Raw genomic sequence first — 19,453 nt, 5'->3', positions numbered from 1 at the left:
GGGGGAAGGGAGGGTCTAAAATGAAAATAGCCTGTGGGGTGGGGCAAGGCTAGGAAGTCTCGATTATGATTGGTTGAAGTGGCTGTCACTCACGAAACGAGGCTTGGCGCCCCGCCCCTTTCGCTCCCAGCACGCCTTGCGCGTGGGAACATGGCGGCGTCCAGGTAGAGGGCGTGAGGGGGACCGAGTTGGCATGGCGTTGGCGTCCGGGCCCGCGAGGCGGGCGCTGGTTCGCCCTGCGCGGCTCGGCCTTGGGGACTGCGGGGCCCCGGCACGCGGGGCGTACGAGTGGGGCGTGCGCTCCACGCGGAAGCCCGAGCCTCGGCCCCTGAACAGGGTGTACGACATCCCCGGACTGGAGCCCATCACCTACGCGGGGAAGATGCACTTCATGCCCGGCCTGGCGCGGCCGGTCTTCCCGCCCTGGGACCCTGGTTGGACGCATCCAAAGTTCCGCCGTCCGACTCCGGTTCACGAGCAGCCGCTGTACAAGGATCGGGTCTGCTACGTCTTCCACCAGCGCTGCCGCCTCCTGGAGGGTGAGGCCCTGTAGGACGGGCAGGAGGGGACCTCGTCCCTCGTCCCCCGTCCCTCGTCCCCCGTCCCTCCGCCCAGCACTGACCCCAGCCCCCTGTGGCCTTGAAACTTCGTGGGTCTCGGTTTCTCCGTCTGCGAAATGGGTAGTGATTACGTCCTCTGAGGGTTTCGAGCCCAAGTGGGATGAGAAGCGCTGCTCCCGTGTGAGGCAGGATTAGAGAGGTGGAGTGGCCAAGGGAAGAGACCGGCTTCTGCCGTCCAGCTCTGTGATTCGGCGCAAGTGGCTGAATCTTCGGGAGCCGGCCTCTTCTGTGAGCTCGGGGTTCTGACTAGGTGGTCCACACTGACCCTTCCAGCTCTTAACGCCCTGACACGTACCTGTACACCGAAGAATTAGATGGAGGGAGGCTAAAGCATGCTTAATCTCCTGGCCTCTGGCCTGTTTTCGCAGGATTGGGGAAGGTGACAGAGAGGGACGTGGTTTGTGGGCACAGGTGCTCTGGGTTAATGGTGAAGCCAGGGCTCTGTCTCCGGTCTCCTAGGTCGCCCTCCTTTGTCAGAGGTCAAAACTGAGATGTTTCCAGGAAGGGATCTGGACCTAAAAGCCATCTGGCCTGCTTCTGCACCCCTTTCACTAAGAACAGGTCAAAATGCCTGAGCCGAATAAAACCAGTCTGTGTCTAGAGTAAAACCAGAAGTTATTTTCCAGAGTCCGTGGGAGGCGGGAGGGAGGGGCTCGTTTGTTGAGAGTCTCTGTCCCTGTTCTTGCTGTTCTTCCCTAGTCCCTTAATCACGTGGAAGTAGAGCAGGTTCTGAAAACACAAAACGGTCTCAGGGTCAGTGGGAGCAGTTATTTTCCAAAGAGTAGTTAGGAAAGGAAGACGCCTGGCAGGATTTGGAAACTAAACCAAAGAATAAATCCTAGATTTGGGGGGGGGGGGGAGTAAGTCAACTGGCCAGCCTCTGAAGCCACTCAAACCCATTCCCGAAAGCTGAATTTCTTGTATTTAAACATTCCCATTGCCCTATCAGAATGCTGAAATGGACCTCACAAGACTTGGCATCCCCCTCCCCTTTTTTAAAAATTTATTTTAAGTAGGCTCCACACCCAGCATGGGGCTTAAACTCACAATCCTGGGACTAAGAGTCCCATGCTTTACCAACTGAGCAAGCCAGGCATCCCACCCTTAAGTGACCCTGGTAACATGACCAGGCTGTAGGGCAGACAGACTCAGATTTTCCTCCACACCATCACTTGCAGGGTATGTGACTTGAAGCAAAGTCTCTGAATTTCATCCTCCAGTTCCATTAAAATCCCATCAGATTTAGAGATAAAGTTCCTGGCACAGGATAGATGGTGATGCTCAGTAAATGGCAGCTCTAACAATTACATATTATTCATATACTAGTGAACCATAAAAATCTCAATTTTTTAATCCATTGTCAAGTTTAAGGAAAAGTGGCATTGTAGAACTCAAACTCTGACTCCAGTCCCGTGGTTTTTCTGCTACACCACAAAATCCAGAAGGTACTGTTCTAAACGCTTGTATTTCCCAGGTCCTATAAGTCTCAAAGTGAAGTCTTACTGTCCTCATAGCATTTCATTTATTAGCACAAAGTAAGTTGCCTGAGAAACTCTCCTTCAAAGTATCCTAGGCTCCATTTAATCCTAGGCATAGCTTTACAAATGAAAATATGTCTCTGAAACTGGTGTTTTCCCAATTGGCACAAGTAGCCTACTAACCAAAGCAGTCACCAGCCTGCCATTAACTTGTAACTACACTCATGGAGAAGAATACAGTATTAGCATTGTTTTGACGGTAGGAGACTGGTATGTAGATTTGATGCATAATTTAGGTTCCTAGTGCTGGGCACTTTCTTCCCTCAGGGAAGCCCGATCTGGGGAAGGTGAAGTAAGGGAGTTTTTCTTGGCATTGCAGCCCATCCCACTGACAGTAACTGTCCTTAATGTTTAAAAATGAAGCAATCTGAATCCAATCTATTTTTCTTTATTTATATTACATCTTTTCCCGAAAAGTATTTCAGGCATCTTACAAAAATTTTACAACACAGCCAAATTAAATTAAAAACATGGAGGTGAGGAAATCCACACAAAGGAAAAATAAAACAGTGAAGTGAATACAAAAAAATCCATCCTGTGAGGTTCTGCTTGCTAAAGGGGAGCCCTTAACTTGGCTCTCAGCCTGTTAATGGTACAGAGACAGGGTCAACTGACTAGGCCAGTTGCCTGTTTCTGTAGTTTTATTAGAACATAGCCACACCCACTTGTTTACTTGTAAGTGGCTGTTTTCATTGCTACAGAGTTGAGGAATTGTGACAATGTACAGCTCAGAAGCTGAAAATATTTGTTATCTGGCCCTTTAAGGAAAAGTTGTTGACTCCTGTTATAGAGAAGAACATTTTCAGTTATGCAGGCTCACTATGTCCATAAGACAAAACCATGCTATCCCAGGAAACCCCACCCCAACCTTCTGGTAGTAAGGCCAGGGAGGATCCTGTGTAATAAATAGAACATGTGATCCTTCCGACAAAAAACAGCAATGCATTTCATACGGCTTCTGCATACAAAAATCTGCTTAAAGATAGCTCATTATAGAAGCTCAGGGTTAGGTGAGATGTGAAAGATTATGTTTCAGTGTTCCCCAACTCAGGGTCCCTCAAGTTATTCATGGTCTCTTAAGTTATTTCCATTATTTAACAAAAATTATTTTCCCTTGATAAAGCAACATGGGCTTAATCCTTGGCCCACACCTAACAAATGGAGTATATTTGGTAGCCATGGGCTTTTCCAATCAGGGCCTTGGATGTGGGTTAATAAAGGGATCTAGGATTTGAAATGGTGGCATATAGTCTGGAGTCTGAATCTTGCAGGCAACAGACAGACTCTTTCCCGCAAGATTCAGCCTTAGGAGCCCAGCCACCTTTGTCGCTTTTTGAATCCCTCCAGGGCAGGCACGCACCACCTCAGCCAGCTGTTAACCATCATTAGTTAGTCCTGAAGTTGAGTTGAAATCTGGCTGTCCTGGCTTCCACTCTTATTTTAGTTCTGACTTCTCAGATGTCCTAGCACAAATCCTGATTCTCCCAAGGCAGACATTTCCCCAAGATGGTACTGTCAGACTTAAGCAACTCCTACAGAATCGTTTTCTTTTTTTTTTTTTTTTTTTTTTTGTGACTGATTACCCCAAAGGTGTGAAGCAGGCCCTCTGGCTTACCAAGGCCAAGTTAATAGAAGGCCTTCCCGAGAAAGTGCTTAGCTTGGTCAGTGATCCAAAGAACTATATAGAGAACCAAGATGAACGCGTTCTGAATGTGATCTCTCATGCCCGTCTCTGGCACTCCACTGAAGACACCCCCAAGAGGGAGGCCTACTGGTAAGTTTCCCCCAAGGCAATAAGATTTCTGGTCAGTGGATCTTAGAGTCAACCTGTTGCTTTACATCTCCAAATGTCTCTTCTTTCTTCTAAGTCCAGTCATCGTGGACAGTCTGATACAGCTGTGTAAATCCCAGATTCTCAAGCATCCCTCTCTGACGAGGCGGATCTATGCCAAAAACTACACGTTTTCCACTACCTGGAATCGAGGTTGGTCATCTTGGTGTGTGTTTTTTTGTTGTTGTTTTTTTTGTTTTTTTTGATCATTCTGCTCTTAGCCCCACTAACAGCTTACCATCACCACGTCCATACCTGTGCTCATTTCCATCCTTCACAGACCAATTTTGTAGGCTCAGACACATCCTCCTATCATTAGCCACAGACCAGACCAACCTGTTTTGGGGGGTAGGAGGGACAGAAAGAAGAAGAATCTTTAAGTAGGCTCAATGCCTAGCATAGAGGCCAAAGTGGGGCTTAATCTCACAACCCTGCCATCATGACCTGAGCTGAAATCAAGAGTAGGACGCTTAACCAACTGAGCCCCAGGTGCTCCTCAGACGTTTTTGTTTTTAATCACTTCTTCCCATGACTTAATTCACCCGTATCTGTTGAGTGCCCGCGAGTGCCTAAATGTTGAAGAAAAGAAGTAATAAAGCACAGGCAGTCTCTGCCTTCACAAAGCTCATACTTGATTGTAAGAGCCTTCTTGCTCCATTCATGCTTTTCTCTTTTTCCAAATCCATTTTCCACATAGCTGCTAGAGTAATCTTTCTAAATTGCACTTCCCTCCCCTGTTCAGATCCCTCACTGCCTCCCAGGATCTCAAACCATTTATCATTGGATGCGACCCACTGATTTGGCTACCAGCTAGTCTTTCTGATCTTCTGTCCATCTCTACTACCCCCACCCCCACTGCACCTCTGGGCCAAATTTACACGTCAGCCACTTGCAGCTTTTTGGCATCAAGCTTTTACACCTTTTGCACTGTGCTGTACATTCTGTCTGAAGTGCTTTTTTCTACTTTCCACATTTGGCTAAATTCTTGTCTGCAAGGCTCAGCCCCCTTCCTATGTGAATGCAGACATTAGCTAGTCTGCTTCTGCGCTCCTTCTGCCCATCATACCTATTTTTATCAGAGCACTTGTTGTACTGTATTGGAATTCTCTAATGTCTTCTCCATCTGCCCCACTAAACTGAACTCCTGACAGCAGGGACCACATCTTACTCATTTTTGTACATGGCATCTAACAGTTCATGGCACATGAGCAGTGCTGACTAAAGGGATGGATGGGTGATTACCACTCTGAAGTGTCTTAGACAGGATATTGGAAGCACACCAGTATTCTCATTGGTGGAAATCTGGAGCAGGGAAACCAGCTATGGAATGATTTGGGATTTTCAGGACCTCTGCTTGATCAGGTTTCTCCCAACTTGCCCCTTTTGAGTATGTGCTTCCTGGCAAGGAGTCAGCTATGCAGAGGTAATGGCATCACTAAGGAAATTATGAACCTCATTCATAGAGGAGTACTTGTTGGCCCATCATCAACTATTACCTCTAATTAAACTGCCCCATTTGGAGCTGTCACTGGAGGAGGGATGTGGAGGGAATTGAATTGGAAACCACACTAGAGTGGTCTGCGGGGAGAATCTAAAACCCAAGGTTAGGAGAGGTCCAGGCACATTTATCTTCTTGCAGATTATATGTGAGGAAACAGGAAATACTTTAGAAAACTATTCTTGAGGTGTGGGTACGTTTTAATAAGTGGATCAGAGTTTATCCATGCACAGATGTAGTATCCCTGCTTTACACACCCAGTGAGGGAGACCGCATGCTAATTAGATGACAGTGCTGTTGACCAAACCAGCGTTTGGACATAGAAGATCATTGCCCTTGATCTCTTACCATTGCGTTGTGATCACTTATTTCTAAACACCCAAAGCGCCTTCAGAGGAAGATTTGACCCCATGGAGAAATTTCAGGAGGCCATTCTCAGGGAGCCTTTCAGGCACATTTTGCCTGGTGGCACACAGCCTCCTGTGGGGATCTCTGTGAGGGACATGCGCACACACTTGCAGTGGCAGCTTTGCTGATTTGTCCGATGTGCCTGTGTTTCCTCATAAACTTAACAGCTGTGTAGCAAATAGGCTGATCCGTCACAGGTGAGGCTTCTGACTGGCCTGATTTTTCCTCACTGTCAGTTGTTGAAGACAGCTTGGCTCCTTTCCTGAGTTTAATAGCCTTAGTCTCTAGTCACCTCCCTCCCTCAATTCTCCGTCCCCCCCTCCCACATCATGCCCTAATCACCTGGGTTGTCTCAGTAAACTGCTGTGGGGGAGCAGACTTCTGTGCTCTGTGCTCATGTGCTTCTGTGCACATGTTCTTCTTCCTTAACTAAAATGTTTTTCTTTCCTTTTTCTTGCCTGGGCACACTGTTAACCAATCAAGGGCAGTTTTGCCCCCTAAGGGAGATTTGGCAAAGTCTGGAGACATTTTTCATTGAACAGGGGGGGAGTTGTACTGGCAACTGGTGGATAGGAGCCAGGGCTGCTGCCAGAACTCTGCAGTGCACAGAACAGTTCCCCTCACCAAAGAATTATCCAGTCCAAAATGAGAATACTGCTGAAGTTGAGCAACTCTGCTCTTATCCATCCTTCGGAAACTAGTTTAAAAGCATCCGCTTTTGGGAAGCATCCCAGGCCTCTGGAGGTCAGTTTTCCCCATCTCTTCTGTCTCGGAGTATGGTTCATACTTCTGTATGCGCTTACTACCTAGGAAGCTTCTTGAGAGCAGAGGGTAACTCAATCATTTCTGGTCCCCAGCGTAGAGCAGGTGCTTGGGAAGAACTGGGTGGGGCAGCCCGGAACCCACAGAGACTGCCAGGCTTCAGGGCTCTTTGGTGAAGGAACACAGGAAAAAGAGGGCATTGGTTGGTCCCCTTGTCAGCATCTTGATCAGAGTTTTGTTTTCTGCGATCAGGCTGAGCAGCTAGGAAGGCACTAAGATTTGAGCTACATGGCAGGATGAAGGCTCTAGACCAGGGTAGACTGATTGTCTCTCTCCTCTTTTTAGAGTCTTTTCTCCTTCAGGTCTGTGGTCCTAGTGGAGCCCGACTGAACAGCAAGGATCCGCTGCCTGCCATTGCCTCCAGAGAGGAGGTGGAAGCTACAAAAAATCATATTCTTGAGGCCTTCTATCCCATATCTCCCACTATTGACCTTCAGGAATGCAATGTTTATGACGTGGAAGACAACACGGGTAAGTGTCATAGCCTCGTATCTCCAGGCAGTGAGGAGATGAGGGATGCGCTTTTTCCAAAGGAAAGGAGCATACTGAATACTGTGTGCTTGGCACCTCACACGCATTTTTCCTAAGAGCCATGTAGCAGCCTATCCCCACTTTGTGGGCAAGAAGATGAGACTCAGGGAATCTAAGGGGTTTGCTCAAAGGCTGACTTTGCTTTTGATCCCTGAGGTAACTGTTACATCAGAGTTGTAATGGGTGGCTGAGGGGCTCTGGGCCAGGCGCCAAGTCCTTTATTCACAAGTCCCTTGAAAGACGCCCCTCTTTCTATGCACCCTGTAAACTCTGGCCGACCTCCTACAAGGACAGAGGAAGCCCTACAGGCCTTGTATGGAACTATTCATCTAAACTCCATGGAATAAGACACCACCACCCCTCTGGCCACCACAACAGAAACTGGAGCATCAGGCTCGTGCCCTCTAGTCCGCCCCTAGGAGTCCTAGTGCCTGCCTTCTAACCTCATCTCCACGGTGACAGCTTCCAGCAGGCCCAGCCTGCTGCCACAACCTCCCAGCTAGCCAGCCAACCTGACCTGGGCTCTTTCCTCTCAGTCCATCTGGTTCCCAGTTCCAGAGCCACCCTTCTGAAAGACAGATTCTGCCCCTTGCCTTCCTCCCTGCGTGCCTACCTCCCCATGCCTCTTGGGTACAGGTGGAACTCCTCAGCTTACCATCTGAGGGTTTTGGGGGCTGTTCTCTGTCCCTGCACGACCCCTGCCCTGTCCAGCTACACACAGCACACTGTGCCCTTCCTCACCTTAGGCTCTGGCGTGCCCTCTCTTCCCTGACTGGGGTCTGTGGCCGGCTGCCTCTTTCTGTCCCCACCTCAGTAGTTCATCTTTGGAGTCACTCCTTCCCAGAAATGCTCTGGGGTCCTCCTGGTCATCAGGGCCCCTCCCTCTGTCCTTTCTCAGCCCCCAACACACTCTGCCCCCATCTTCACCTGTCCCTTCGTGTGGGGCCCCCCAGACTGAACCCCTCGAAGGCAGTGACCCTTGGCCTCTGTCCCTGGCACCTGGCTGTACCTGGAGCCTGTCTCAGGCTGGCTGCACGGGGTGCTAGCAGCTGAAGCCAAGACGGTGGCCCAAGGGAGGGTGTTGCTCTCAAGTAGTGCTTGCGTCTGGGTTTTTCAGAGCCCATGATTTCTCAGCTTCTTCCTCCTCCTCACCCACTCTCACTAACCCAGGTTACTCATTCCAGAAGCTGCCAGCCTACCAAGAGTTTACTCTTAGCTGTGCAGGGGACAAGAATGATGGCCTGGCAGGGGTGTGGCTGGGGAGAACAAGGGCTAAGCTCTAATCCTCAGTGCCAGGATTTGCAGATCACTTGTGATATGAAGCGAGTCACTTATCGCTAATAATTAAGTAGGGAATTTTGGAAATGATTTGCTTTAAAAAAATAATTACTCTAGTTTTCAGGTTTTCTCCTATTAACATCCCTGTCTTCTATGTGCTTGAATAGTGAGAAAGAGGGCGGAGTTAGAGTCAGCCCACAGGAATGACCTGACACAGGTTGGCAAAGTTCTCAATAAAGAGCCAAATAGTAAATATTTCAGGTTTTACAGGCCACATATGGTCTCTGTGACAGCTACTCTGGAGACATTGTATAAATGAGTGGGCATGGCTATGCTCCAGTAGAAACTTTATTTTCAAAAACAGGCGGGGGGCCAGATTTGGCTGGCAGGCAGGCTGAAGTTTGCCATCCCCCGAGCTGTAGTGATAACATCTGCCTTTATGGAGTCTCTGTAGTGCCTGGCACTGAGCCAAGGTGAGGTGACTTTCTAAAGGCTTTGGGACAAGCTGATGATCCTTTTTGCTCCTCTACCTGATTATGCATCTTGCAGGATTCCAGGAGGGTTATCCTTATCCCTACTCCCACACCTTGTATTTCCTGGAGACAGCCAATTTACGACCACATCGCTTTCGACCAGACCAGCTGCGAGCCAAGATGATCCTGTTTGCCTTTGGCAATGCCCTGGTTCAGGCCCGGCGCCTTTATGGGGTATGTATGTGGAGGAGACCACCGAGCTACCTTATATGATGTTGACTTCCGGCCTTACACTGCTCGAAGAAAGGAGGGAGGCACAATGGATTCCTTGCTTGACTGAGGAGTTCTAGGGACAGGTGCTTCTATCCACCCTACGGAGATACCCTGACATCTGCCTGGGGCCTGCTGTGTGCCTGCCTGTCGTTTCCATAAGCCACTTCACTTGTTCATCAGAATAGCCCACAAGGTTTCTTTATCATCCCCATTTTCCAGTTATGCCCCTGAGCTGCAAGGAGGCTAAGCAGCTTGTTCAGCCTTACATAGCAGTGAGTTGGTGGGGAAAGGGTCAGAACTAGGTGTGCCTGGCTCCTAAGGCTTGAGTTACTTGTGCTCTTGTACACCCCTTTGATTCTGTGATAGCAGAACCAGAGCACAAGGCTCCATTGGGCAGGAGGAGATGATGTAGACCTGTCTGCCAAGAGAGGACAGGTTCAGGGACCAAGATACCACTTGGTGATAGCCCCTTAATTCTCAGAGGAGGGCTTGAGGACCTGGATGGTGGAGAATGCAGGCTGAGTGGTGGTCCCACAGAGCTACCCAAAATGGGGGAGAGCCTGCCCTGGGAGCAAAGGCCTCCCGTGAAAAATAACAGTATGGGATTTCTTCAGCAGGCCTGGACACTGGATCCTGGGGTGGGGGGCGGTAGGGGGGTGGGGAGTGTGTGTGTTTGTTGGGGGAGGGCTGAGAGCTGCCAGCTCCTGAGTCTGAGGCCGTCCAGGAGGAGACTCATGATGTTCTGTTTCACCTGTTTCCCATCCTACTTGATCTGAGATCTAAGTGGGGTTGCAGAGGTGTGGTTGGCCAGATGAGATAGGGAGTGGATTGGACCTTGCTACATGCCAGACATTTAATGAGGATTCTTTAGATCAGTGTTTCTCAAAGTATGGTCCTGGGTTAGCTCATGAGCATCATCTGGGAATTTGTTGAAGTACAAATTCTACTGCATCAGAAACTCTGAGAGTGGGGCCCAGGTAACCAGTGTTATAAGAAGCCCTCCAGGTGATGCTGGAATAAGCCCAATGTTGAAAAACACAGCCCTAAAATTTGAGAACTGCATTGTTTGATCTGTACAGCAGCCCTCTGGCAGGTGCCATTAGCTTCATTTTACAGATGAAACTGAGGTTCAGGAAGCTAAGTACCTTTCCCAGTGTCACAGCCAAGAGATTAGCAGCTGTTACATCTTTATGTCACCTTTTTTGTCTTTCCAGTCCTTGAAGGTTGTCTTCCATTCCTTGACTACGTACTCATGAAGGCTCTGGAAGATTAGGTGACTTGCCCAAGATCCTATAGCTATTGAGTAGGGAAGCAAACATTGGAGCCCTGGTCCCTCCAGCTTCAAAAGATGTGTTGCCTCTCAACTCTGGGGCAGGGGAAGGAAACAGACAGAGTCGCATGCCGGGTACCCGGTCTGCAGGCTCATTGTAGCTTCTGTGCCAGCTGTTGCCAGCAGAGCATGGGTAGCAATGCTACCACTAATTGCCACCCAGTTGGGTAGGAGAGGAGACCTCCCCCACCCCCTCCAGGTACAAATTATTCCTGGGGATGTGAAGTTGAGCAATTATGGGAAGTGCCTCCGTGTAAAAGGTAAAATTGCTGAGAAATTTATGTACTACCTGCAGTTTTATTGATCTGTAGAGGGAGATAAGAGTCAATACAGAATTCTCAGCTAACACTTAGAGGTACTTTTCTTTTTATTTATTTCTCATGCAGCTAAGAACAGGTATTTCTAAGGCCAACAGTCCCAGTGTGGCCCACGCCGAGGTCTGACATTAGCTATTCCTAATGTCATCCAGCTCTGGAGGGGTGAACGTAGGCAGCATTTTTGAATCAAGGATGCTCTGCTTCATGGGGCCTGCCTACTGGGTCTGTCCCGCAGGTAGCCATCACCAAACTGGACTGTTGGAAAGGCTCAGTGGGGTCAACGTATAATTTTTCATCCACACGGGACACTCCTGGGCATGAAAAGAGGTACTACCACCCGATATCATGGGATGTTAAGTGTCAGCTACAATGTTAGGGTTTTCAGTGATTTCCTAGCGTGGCATCTGATCCTGGCTCACCTGTCATGGGCAACCTTGTACTGAACCTCAGTTTCCCCATCTGTGAAATGGGAGCAGACTGCTGGATTCATGAGATTACCAGTGGCTATAGAACCAGTGTGATGCCTGGCACATGAGAAGCTTGCAGTAGCTGGTTGCTACCATTACAATTATCAAGTAGTGCTGATTTGAAGGGATCATCAGCAAATGTGCTGCCAGGTGAAAGCCCGGTGCTGGCACGGTGGTGTGGGCATGCCAGGGATCTAACATGTTCTCAGAGCTGCCGGGGGCACAAAGCTCAGGTCAGGCGACTGCCTGTAGGTCCCGGGCATTGTGCAGTGCCAAGCCCTTTGGAGCGAGGCACTGGCTAGTCTGCCTCCTGGGGCCACACGTCCGTGTGATGCCACCAGACAAGTCTCAATTTCCTCATCTGTCAGGCAGTTGAGAGCTGAGCAGAGTAAGGTCATATATTACCTGACCTTCCAGGTTAACATTTGGTGGAACTGAGGTCACTATTGCCGCCATTAGGTACCACGGTGGGTTTGAAGGATTTCCCCGTCCTTAATTTCCCATCACCTCCTATGCTCTGCCACTGGCCCGTCCTCACCTCCCCCCCGCCCTGCCGTGGCAGGAATTACTGTCACGTGCTTATTAACCAGGAGGCCCGGGTCAGGCAGAGCCAGGCTGGGGGAGGGAGGGACGGCCTTGCCCTGGATGGTGCCCTGAGCTCCTCCTCCTGTTACCATTGCCCGGTCATGGGAACCTTAAGCAGGGCAGGCATTTGTAGAGGCCGGAACTAGAAGCTGCCTGTTCCCTGCTGCTCTTCACCCCGGCTGTTGCTGGTTTGATGGACTCGTCCCCCTCTCCTCTCAGAACCACACTAAGGTTTTGGAGCAGCCGGTTGTTGTGCAGAGTGTGGGCACCGATGGACGCGTCTTCCAGTTCCTGGTTTTACAGCTGAACACCACAGACCTGGCGTCTAATGACGGCGTCAAGAATCTGGTCTGGGTGGACTCGGACCAGCTCCTCTATCAGCATTTTTGGTGTCGCCCAGTGATCAAAAAGAAGGTGGTTGTGGTAAGTCCAGCCATCTCCAGCCTGGTGATTAGAACAGGGCCATTACACAGTTTCCCCAGAATGAGCCAGGGGTGGGGACTCTGGCTTTAGGGACTCCTGCCCAGGATCTCTACCTGGAGGACTTGTCCGCTAGAACGGTGCCTTTCCACCCTGGGCCCTGCCCAGTCCTCCGCTGCCCTCCTGCTTCCCTGTGCACTCAGCATGCCCAGCTCTTCACAGCGCCCCTCTGGGCCTTACTGGGTGCTGCTGCTCCCCTCTCCCCCTGCCTTCCATTTCTCTCTCCTTGTCCTTCCAGGGTTAGTGGAAGGACCCACCACCCACTGCTGGCCTCACTGCAGTGCCTCGGGGTGGGGTCCCTATAGCCCGTGTTCCCCCATCATAGCACAATCCCGCTGCTATTCTGTAGGTTTTTCTCCTCCATCAAACTGGGCTCCAAGCTCCTCGGAGGCAGGGCCTGTGGACAAGGCATTCATCATTTCTCCCCACGGACGTGGAATTCGTCCCATGGCCTTGTGACTGTCAGACCCCAGGGCTCTGCTGCCAGAGTCCAGGCCTGCGTTCTGTGCAGCCCCCATGTCTAAATTCAGTATGTGACGTCAGGCAGTGATAAGCGCACTGAAGGGTCAGGACAGCGTCAGGGGCTGTGAGAGAATGGAATAGGGGTGCCGGCTGTGTCCTGGGTCCTGCACGGCCTGAGCAGGTGTGCTGCGTGGAACTGGTGTTGGGCCTTTGAACAAAATGGGCTTGTCAGCTGCCTTGTTACCTCTCCCGCATCTGTCGGTGCTGTTTCTGTGCAGGAAACGCCTCTCTGCTCTGGGCCCTCTTCTTTCTTGGGCCCCGGATACCTTTGTGTGCCAGCCACAGCCACACCAGCCACCTCTGCCCTCTGCTCTTACCCTGCTCTCCTCTCCTACGTGTCTCTCTGGGCTCTCCCTTCTAGAACACTGACTTAGCGGCAGACACATCCTGGTTAGTCAGATGGCTCCTCCACACCTCTCCTCGGCTCCTGCCCCCCGTGTAGGCCCTGGCCTCAGCCTGGCCCTTCTACGTTCCGCTCTGCACCGGTGCACGTACTCCTCTTTGGGAGGCAGCCTGCTTTTGCTGTTTCTCTCTGGCCATTCTACTTGCCCTTTAAGACTCAGTCATTTGTATGGAAGACCTTCTTCCCTGCTTTCTGAGCATCTTTCCCTACCTCTTTTGTGAGGCCTATCAGCTTTTCTCATCACTGTTGGAACATCTAGCTGTGAGCTCCTTGAGGGCAGAGCCAGATTCAAGCCACTGTTGGGCACAGGTGCAGCACAGAGAGAAGGGGCCTGAGCAATGTGTGTGAAGTAGTGAGAGATGATTTGGGGATGCAAAGGGGGCAACAGACCGCTGGTTGCAGTGAGAGGGATAGGGGATGAGTACAGTGCCAGCACACGTTCTGGCTGGAAGCAACAGGAGTGCTTTGTGTCCCCCAGCCCAGCCGTGTAGCCATCAGTGCCAGCTCCCCGCTGCCCCCCGCCTTGTGCGTGAGGAGGTGGCAGTGACTATCCAGGCATTTAGGATTTACATAAAACCAACCTTTCTTTATATTGCTGTCATTAAACCTACTAGCAGGATCCTAACGGGCTGTGTTCTTTCCAGGAACCTGTTGGGCCAACTGGTTTCCAGCCAGAGACGTTCAGGAAGTTTTTAGCTCTGTATTTGCATGGTGCTGTGTAAGCCAAGGACGGACCTGAGGTCTGAAGCCCCCTCGTCCCCCTTCACGCAGAAGATCCTGCCTCTAGAGCAGTGCTCGGCCTGCCGGAACCTCAGTGCTCCTCCAGCCTACTGGTCTGGCTGCCAATAAAGAGTGCTTCTGGGGCCCTGGAGCCCGTGCCTGGTGTGGGGAGCTGTCAGGAAGGGCGCCCGTAGCTGCACAGCGGCTACACTGTGAGCCTGCCTGCGTGTGCGTGCGGCCCTGGGGCCTGACCTGGCCCACCCTAAGCCCTCCCTGCCCATGGCCCATCTTGACTATAGATAAGAATCTTTGTCTCTGGATTTCATCTTCTTCACCTGAAACTTGAGGTTAACATGAGCTCCCTTGTTTCGAAGGCCGTAGATGATGTATGTGTAGCATCTGCCACGTGATAACGCTCTCTCTGATGCCTGCTGGGTTCTCCTGGGACTCGGAATTGCGGGCACATTCCATAATGACTGCAGGGAACCTGCATAGAACATGCATTGTAGATTTCTCCCTGGTATTCGGGTTAACAGAGCAAGTCCATCCCTGGTTCGGCTGCGGCCCCTCTTTCACGTAACTTCCAAGTCCTGCTCTGGGCCCGGCACCTTTAGACGCAGCATCCTCTTTGATCCTTGCATAGCTCTTGCAAGGTAAATAGTGTGTCCACATTCAAGAAAACTGTTGATTGCCTTACTGTGTGCTGGGCCTTGTTCTGGGTCCTCAACAGAGGGGATGTGGCTAAGAGCAGTTAGCCAGAGAAGCAGTCTGGTCATGCCCGCTGCCTGCAGGAGGGCCTCTGAGGAGAGATCTGAGAGCAGCGTCACGGCCACCAGAGCTGTGGCCAAGTGGAGCCCTACCTGTGTCTGGTACCCGGGCTTGCACAACATCCACTTTGCAACTTAGCTTTTAGGCTTGGTGGCATGGTGGTGGCTGCCTGAAGCCAGGCTGTGCTGGCTGAACCCCTGGATACCAGTGGAAGCGGGAGGGGGACGGCATGACCGCCTAGCCAGCCAACCGGGGCCGTGGGAGGGGCCAGCGCTGTGGGGTGGGCCTCGGAGCTGAGCCCACGGGCGACCCCCCACACTCAGGCCCCGCACAGCTCCTCTGCAAGGTGACACTGACAGGACTGGTGGTTTTTACCTCCCCCTATAGGGGGCAGAGCTGGGGCTCAGAGACCAGGTGGTGTAGTGGGAGGAGCTGGTTTTCTCCATGACAGAGGTGATGACAGAGGTGCCCACTCCACCAAGTCCCAAGTGCCTGCCCCCCTCAACCTCACCACCTGCATCCAGGCTTGGCTCACTGCCCAGGGTGAGGAGTCCAGCCTGTCGGCAGCAGTGTAGCCCCTTCCAGCCCCCACCGCCCCGCAGTGACACACATAACACGGGTCTCTCCGTCCCTGCCGGAGCATGATGGAACCTGCGACCAGGTCAGGACTGGGCAGACCTCACTCTGCAGACCCACTGAAGACCTCCTCTGGGGGCAGTCCAGCTCTTAACAGTTTAAAAACACCTGCTCTGTGGCCAGCCCGGCCCCCTCTGGGGTTGCTGGCACAGCGACTGGCTCCACTGGCTCCACCTTCCGCTGCTTGAGCACCCACACACAGGTGACCGCACGCGCTGGGGTGGGGGATGCAGGGGTGAGTGCTCAACAAACATCCAGTTGCTCCAGGAGTAACAGCGCCTCCTGGGTGATTGTGGAACAAGGAGCACAGATGTGGCCCCCAGCTTTGAGGAGCACCCCCACCTGGGGGCGCTCAGGGTTCTCACCTGTTTAGCGGACGTCAGGTGTGGGGGGAGATGCGAGGCAGACCCCACCGTAGGCTGGGACCTTCCCTGACACCCCCGGGGCCCCCTGCAGCTCAGCACCCCTCCACCATGGCTTCCACCTGCACAGATGGCAGCATGGGGGGCATCCTGGGGCCCAAGTGGCAGGCTGCTCGTCACTGCTGTCCCCCTGCCCGCACTGGGTCAGCCCGTGGCCGAGGCTCCGCGCTGCTGGGACCAAAACCTGCCACTGAGGACCCTCTGTGCACAGCGAGGTCTGCCCCCCTTGTTCGGAGGCGACCACGCTGAGGAAGCAAGGTGGTTCGGGAGGAGGAAGGGCAGGATGCAAGCCGCACCCCCTGATGCCCCCTCTCCCGCGGCAGTAACCCCTGCGCCCAGGGCACCACCCGAGCCCCTCACCGCGGCCCCGGGAGGAAGAGAAACCATCAGCCCCGTTTATGGACAAGCCACGCAGGGAAGCAGTGGCCAAACCAGGCAATTTGCGCCTGGAGGGCCCCGGCCTCGCGGAGCTGCAGAGCCCACGTGTGGCTCCCACGGCGCTTCCCTCCGTCCTGTGGGCCTGGAGTAGGGTCTCCGGGCCGAGGCCGCAGCAGGCTCCACTTTGCAGATAGTCCAATCCGCAGGGCCCGCTGCTGAGGCCGCCCCAGTCCTCCTCACGCCGGGGTGCCGGGCCCCCCGGGACTGGGTCTCCCCACCCGGCCGCCTTCCAGGGCGAGGCGTCCGCTGCTCTGAGGATCCTCCCAGGCCCCCCGGCCTGAGGCGCACACTAGACCACCGCAGACGGGAGGACCGCCATGGGGGGGCTGCAGCCCTGGGCGCCCGGAAACCCGTACCGGGAACCTTTTCTACTTCCTGAACATTCTGGCAAACCAACACGTGTTTGCCAGGCAGGAGACGAAGTGGACTTTAGATGGTCCCCAAATAGGGCCGTGAGGCCGCGGAGTCTTCCTTCCCCGAGCGCCCCGACCCCGCACAAGCGCCCGGGAGGAGCCGGCGGGCACCTGGGGCCCGAACCGGAGGTTCCCTACCCGGTCACCCTGCCTCCTGCGGTCAGTACATAAACCCCGAGCCGCGCCCCAAACACGTCAGGAAGGGCTGCGGAAAAAAGATGTCCCTTTAATAAAACGTTATCAACATATATCGTACACAAACTACAATGTATCATAATTACTTTTCTTTCCTCTCTTAATTCAGAACCAGACTACAAGGTAAGAAAAACACAGAAACAGCTACAATGTTCCCAATAATCCGCACAAGGTCTTTTTTCAGGCAGATGGTATCTCACATAGTATGATATACATGGATCAGGGGGGAGGGAGGAAACAGCAGCTACAGGGGCGCGGGGAGGAGGGGCTGTAAATGTACAAAGAATTCAGGTGTCTTCGGGCAAGACACGGAGGTCTCGATGGGGGTGTGAGGTGACGGAGGCCGTGAGTCACCCCTCCTGGGAGGGGACGGGCTCCACTGCCGCATTTGTCGGTTTTTGAAAATAAAAACAGGACCGGAAACAGCGCGTCTGTTTGGTTGGTGTCCCCGCCCCCCACAGCTATTCCAAAGTCTTTCCATCCAGTTCCAAGCGTACACAGAGCAATTCCGGTCAATTTCCCATCTTTGAAAAAGAAGCAAGAATCAAGAGGAAAAAAAAAAAAAGTAAAAGAAAACCCAAACTCCAGCCCTACCGGGCCCAAACACACGACGAGGATGATGCGGGCCAGGGCCGCGGGACGGGATCGCACGGGTCACAGCTGCCACGTCCCAGGTCATAGCCATCCTGTCGGGGGCGGCCTCCCCCCAGGCGCGCCGGCCAGGCCACCGGCCAGCCGGCAGGAGTCTCGCTGGGAAAAGCGGGGTGGGGTGGAGGGGGGGCCGGCGGGAAAAGGTCCGGGTTAGGAGGAGGAAGCAGTCCTGGGAGCACAGTGCATGCCACCGGGTCACAGCGAGCGTCCGCCGGCCGGAGTCCTGGAAGGGAGTCCTGGAAGCAGTCGGGCAGGTGGTGTGGCCCCTCGGGCCACCTGGTGGGGGGGTGGGAGGGGAGGGGGTCCTGGGGTTCCAGTTGTGCAGCCGCTGGCGCCGCCACCTTGGCCCAGAGAAACCGAGCAAAACTAAAACAGGTTCCTGACCCTCCCCTGCCCATCGCACAAACCCAAAACCCCAAGTGGAGAAAGGGGACTTGCTTTTCTCTTTCCAAAAAAGGCCTTTTGAAAGAAACCACGGATTGTAAACTGCCCAGTTTATTATTATTATCATTATTTTTAGATGGCTACAAAGACAGCGTGAGACCTCACACCTAGACTAGCTTTCCTGGTGGAAGGGCTTGGGTACAGACAGCAGGGCTTGGTTTTTTTTTTTTTTTTTTTTTTGGCCTTTTTTCTTTTTTTTTTTTTTTTAAAGAAGAAAGCAAAGAGGTTGACTGGGGTGGGGCGGGGGGGGGGGGGCTTGCTAGAAGCTTCCATTTTTAAAAATTTTTCCCCCAAAAAAAACCCCCCTGAAAACAAATTTAAAAATCCCAGTAACGGTAAAACCCCAAACAAAACAAACAACAAAAAAGTGTCACGTACATAAAAGGTCCTTTTGGGAATGGCAAGGGGTGGGAGTTTCCTGGTCATGGACTTGAAATATATTTTTATTTTGAGTTTTGTCCTTCATGTTTTATGGAATAAAAAGTTCGGCCTTTTTATTGCATGAAACTAAAATTGGGATGGGTGGGTGGGCTGGAGGAGGGGGTTGGGGCTGAGGGGGAGCAGGAGATGCCCCTCCCCCAGCTCCTGGGTAATGACACCTCACTTCTTCTTGCATAATTTCTGGCATCTTCCCGCCTGCAATGCCGGCTCTCTCAGCGTCTCGGAGAAGAGGAGGGGATCACACGCTCATCGTCATGCTTGGAGAATACTGGGGAGGTGGAAGCAGAGACAGGGTTGTGAGGGCCAGGGTGTGGGGGCCCTGGGGACTGCAGGTGGCCAGTGTGGGGACGTGGCTGGGCGGGCAGCCCCCCCCACCCCTTCCCCTCTCAAATCCCCCCTCCTTTCCAGCTGAGGAAGCAGCAGACCCAATGCCCCCCACAGGCCCCCCACCCCCCCACAGGGCCAGCCAGGTCAGCCAGGGTGCCCTGAGGGGAGCCTGTCTGGGGTTCTCCAAAGCTGCCGGAGCATAATGCTGTCTCTTCAAATGAGATTTTCTAAGTAGAAGGCAGCCCCTGTGCAAGGAGACCCCAGGAACTCCTGGGGAGATGGAACCCTCTTCCCCAGGACACACACACGTGGGCCCCCAGAGACCACGCTGCCCAGAGGCCCAGCGGCCAGAGCCTGGGCCTCCTGAGACCCAACCCAGGGTCCTTCCAGACACTTCAGCTTTCTCAGTATTGGAGGCATCGTGCTTCCCTGCAGAAGCCTCCAGAAGGCCCTGCCAGGGGTCAGGGTGGGGTCAGGGCCACGCAGCAGGGAGGTGAGGGCTCTGCACTTGGTGTAGAAAAATGACCAAGGTGAAAGCCGGTGGCACGGCTGCCGGGCTGGTCTTGGCCAGGAGGCTGCACAACTTGTTAAATAAGCAGTCCCAGGTCCCAGGGGTAAGAGG

General features: G+C 52.8%; 2 protein-coding genes across 9 annotated transcripts in view; one reads left to right on the top strand and one right to left on the bottom strand.

Moving 5' to 3' along the window:
- Positions 1-85: 85 nt before the first annotated feature.
- MRPL37 (mitochondrial ribosomal protein L37) lies at positions 86-17,391 on the top strand. Its single transcript, XM_026007015.2, has 7 exons — positions 86-539; positions 3,749-3,932; positions 4,027-4,142; positions 7,003-7,188; positions 9,076-9,233; positions 12,191-12,394; positions 14,021-17,391. Exons 1-7 carry the CDS (start codon positions 194-196, stop codon positions 14,096-14,098), a joined length of 1,272 nt encoding a protein of 423 aa, XP_025862800.2. The 5' UTR covers positions 86-193; the 3' UTR covers positions 14,099-17,391.
- SSBP3 (single stranded DNA binding protein 3) overlaps positions 16,980-19,453 on the bottom strand; it is a 164,915-nt gene continuing 162,441 nt past the window's right edge. For all 8 annotated transcript variants that reach the window (XM_072730839.1, XM_072730840.1, XM_072730841.1 and 5 more), the window contains one exon: positions 16,980-18,772. In XM_072730839.1, coding sequence (XP_072586940.1) covers positions 18,743-18,772 — 30 coding nt within the window. In that variant the 3' untranslated portion in view covers positions 16,980-18,742. The remainder of the gene's footprint in view (positions 18,773-19,453) is intronic.

This window comes from Vulpes vulpes, chromosome 12 (genome assembly GCF_048418805.1).
Source record: "Vulpes vulpes isolate BD-2025 chromosome 12, VulVul3, whole genome shotgun sequence".
In the NCBI taxonomy this organism is placed as follows: Eukaryota; Metazoa; Chordata; class Mammalia; order Carnivora; family Canidae; genus Vulpes; species Vulpes vulpes.
Note: the sequence above shows the minus strand (reverse complement) of the source record. Positions and strands in the feature narration are given on the sequence as shown.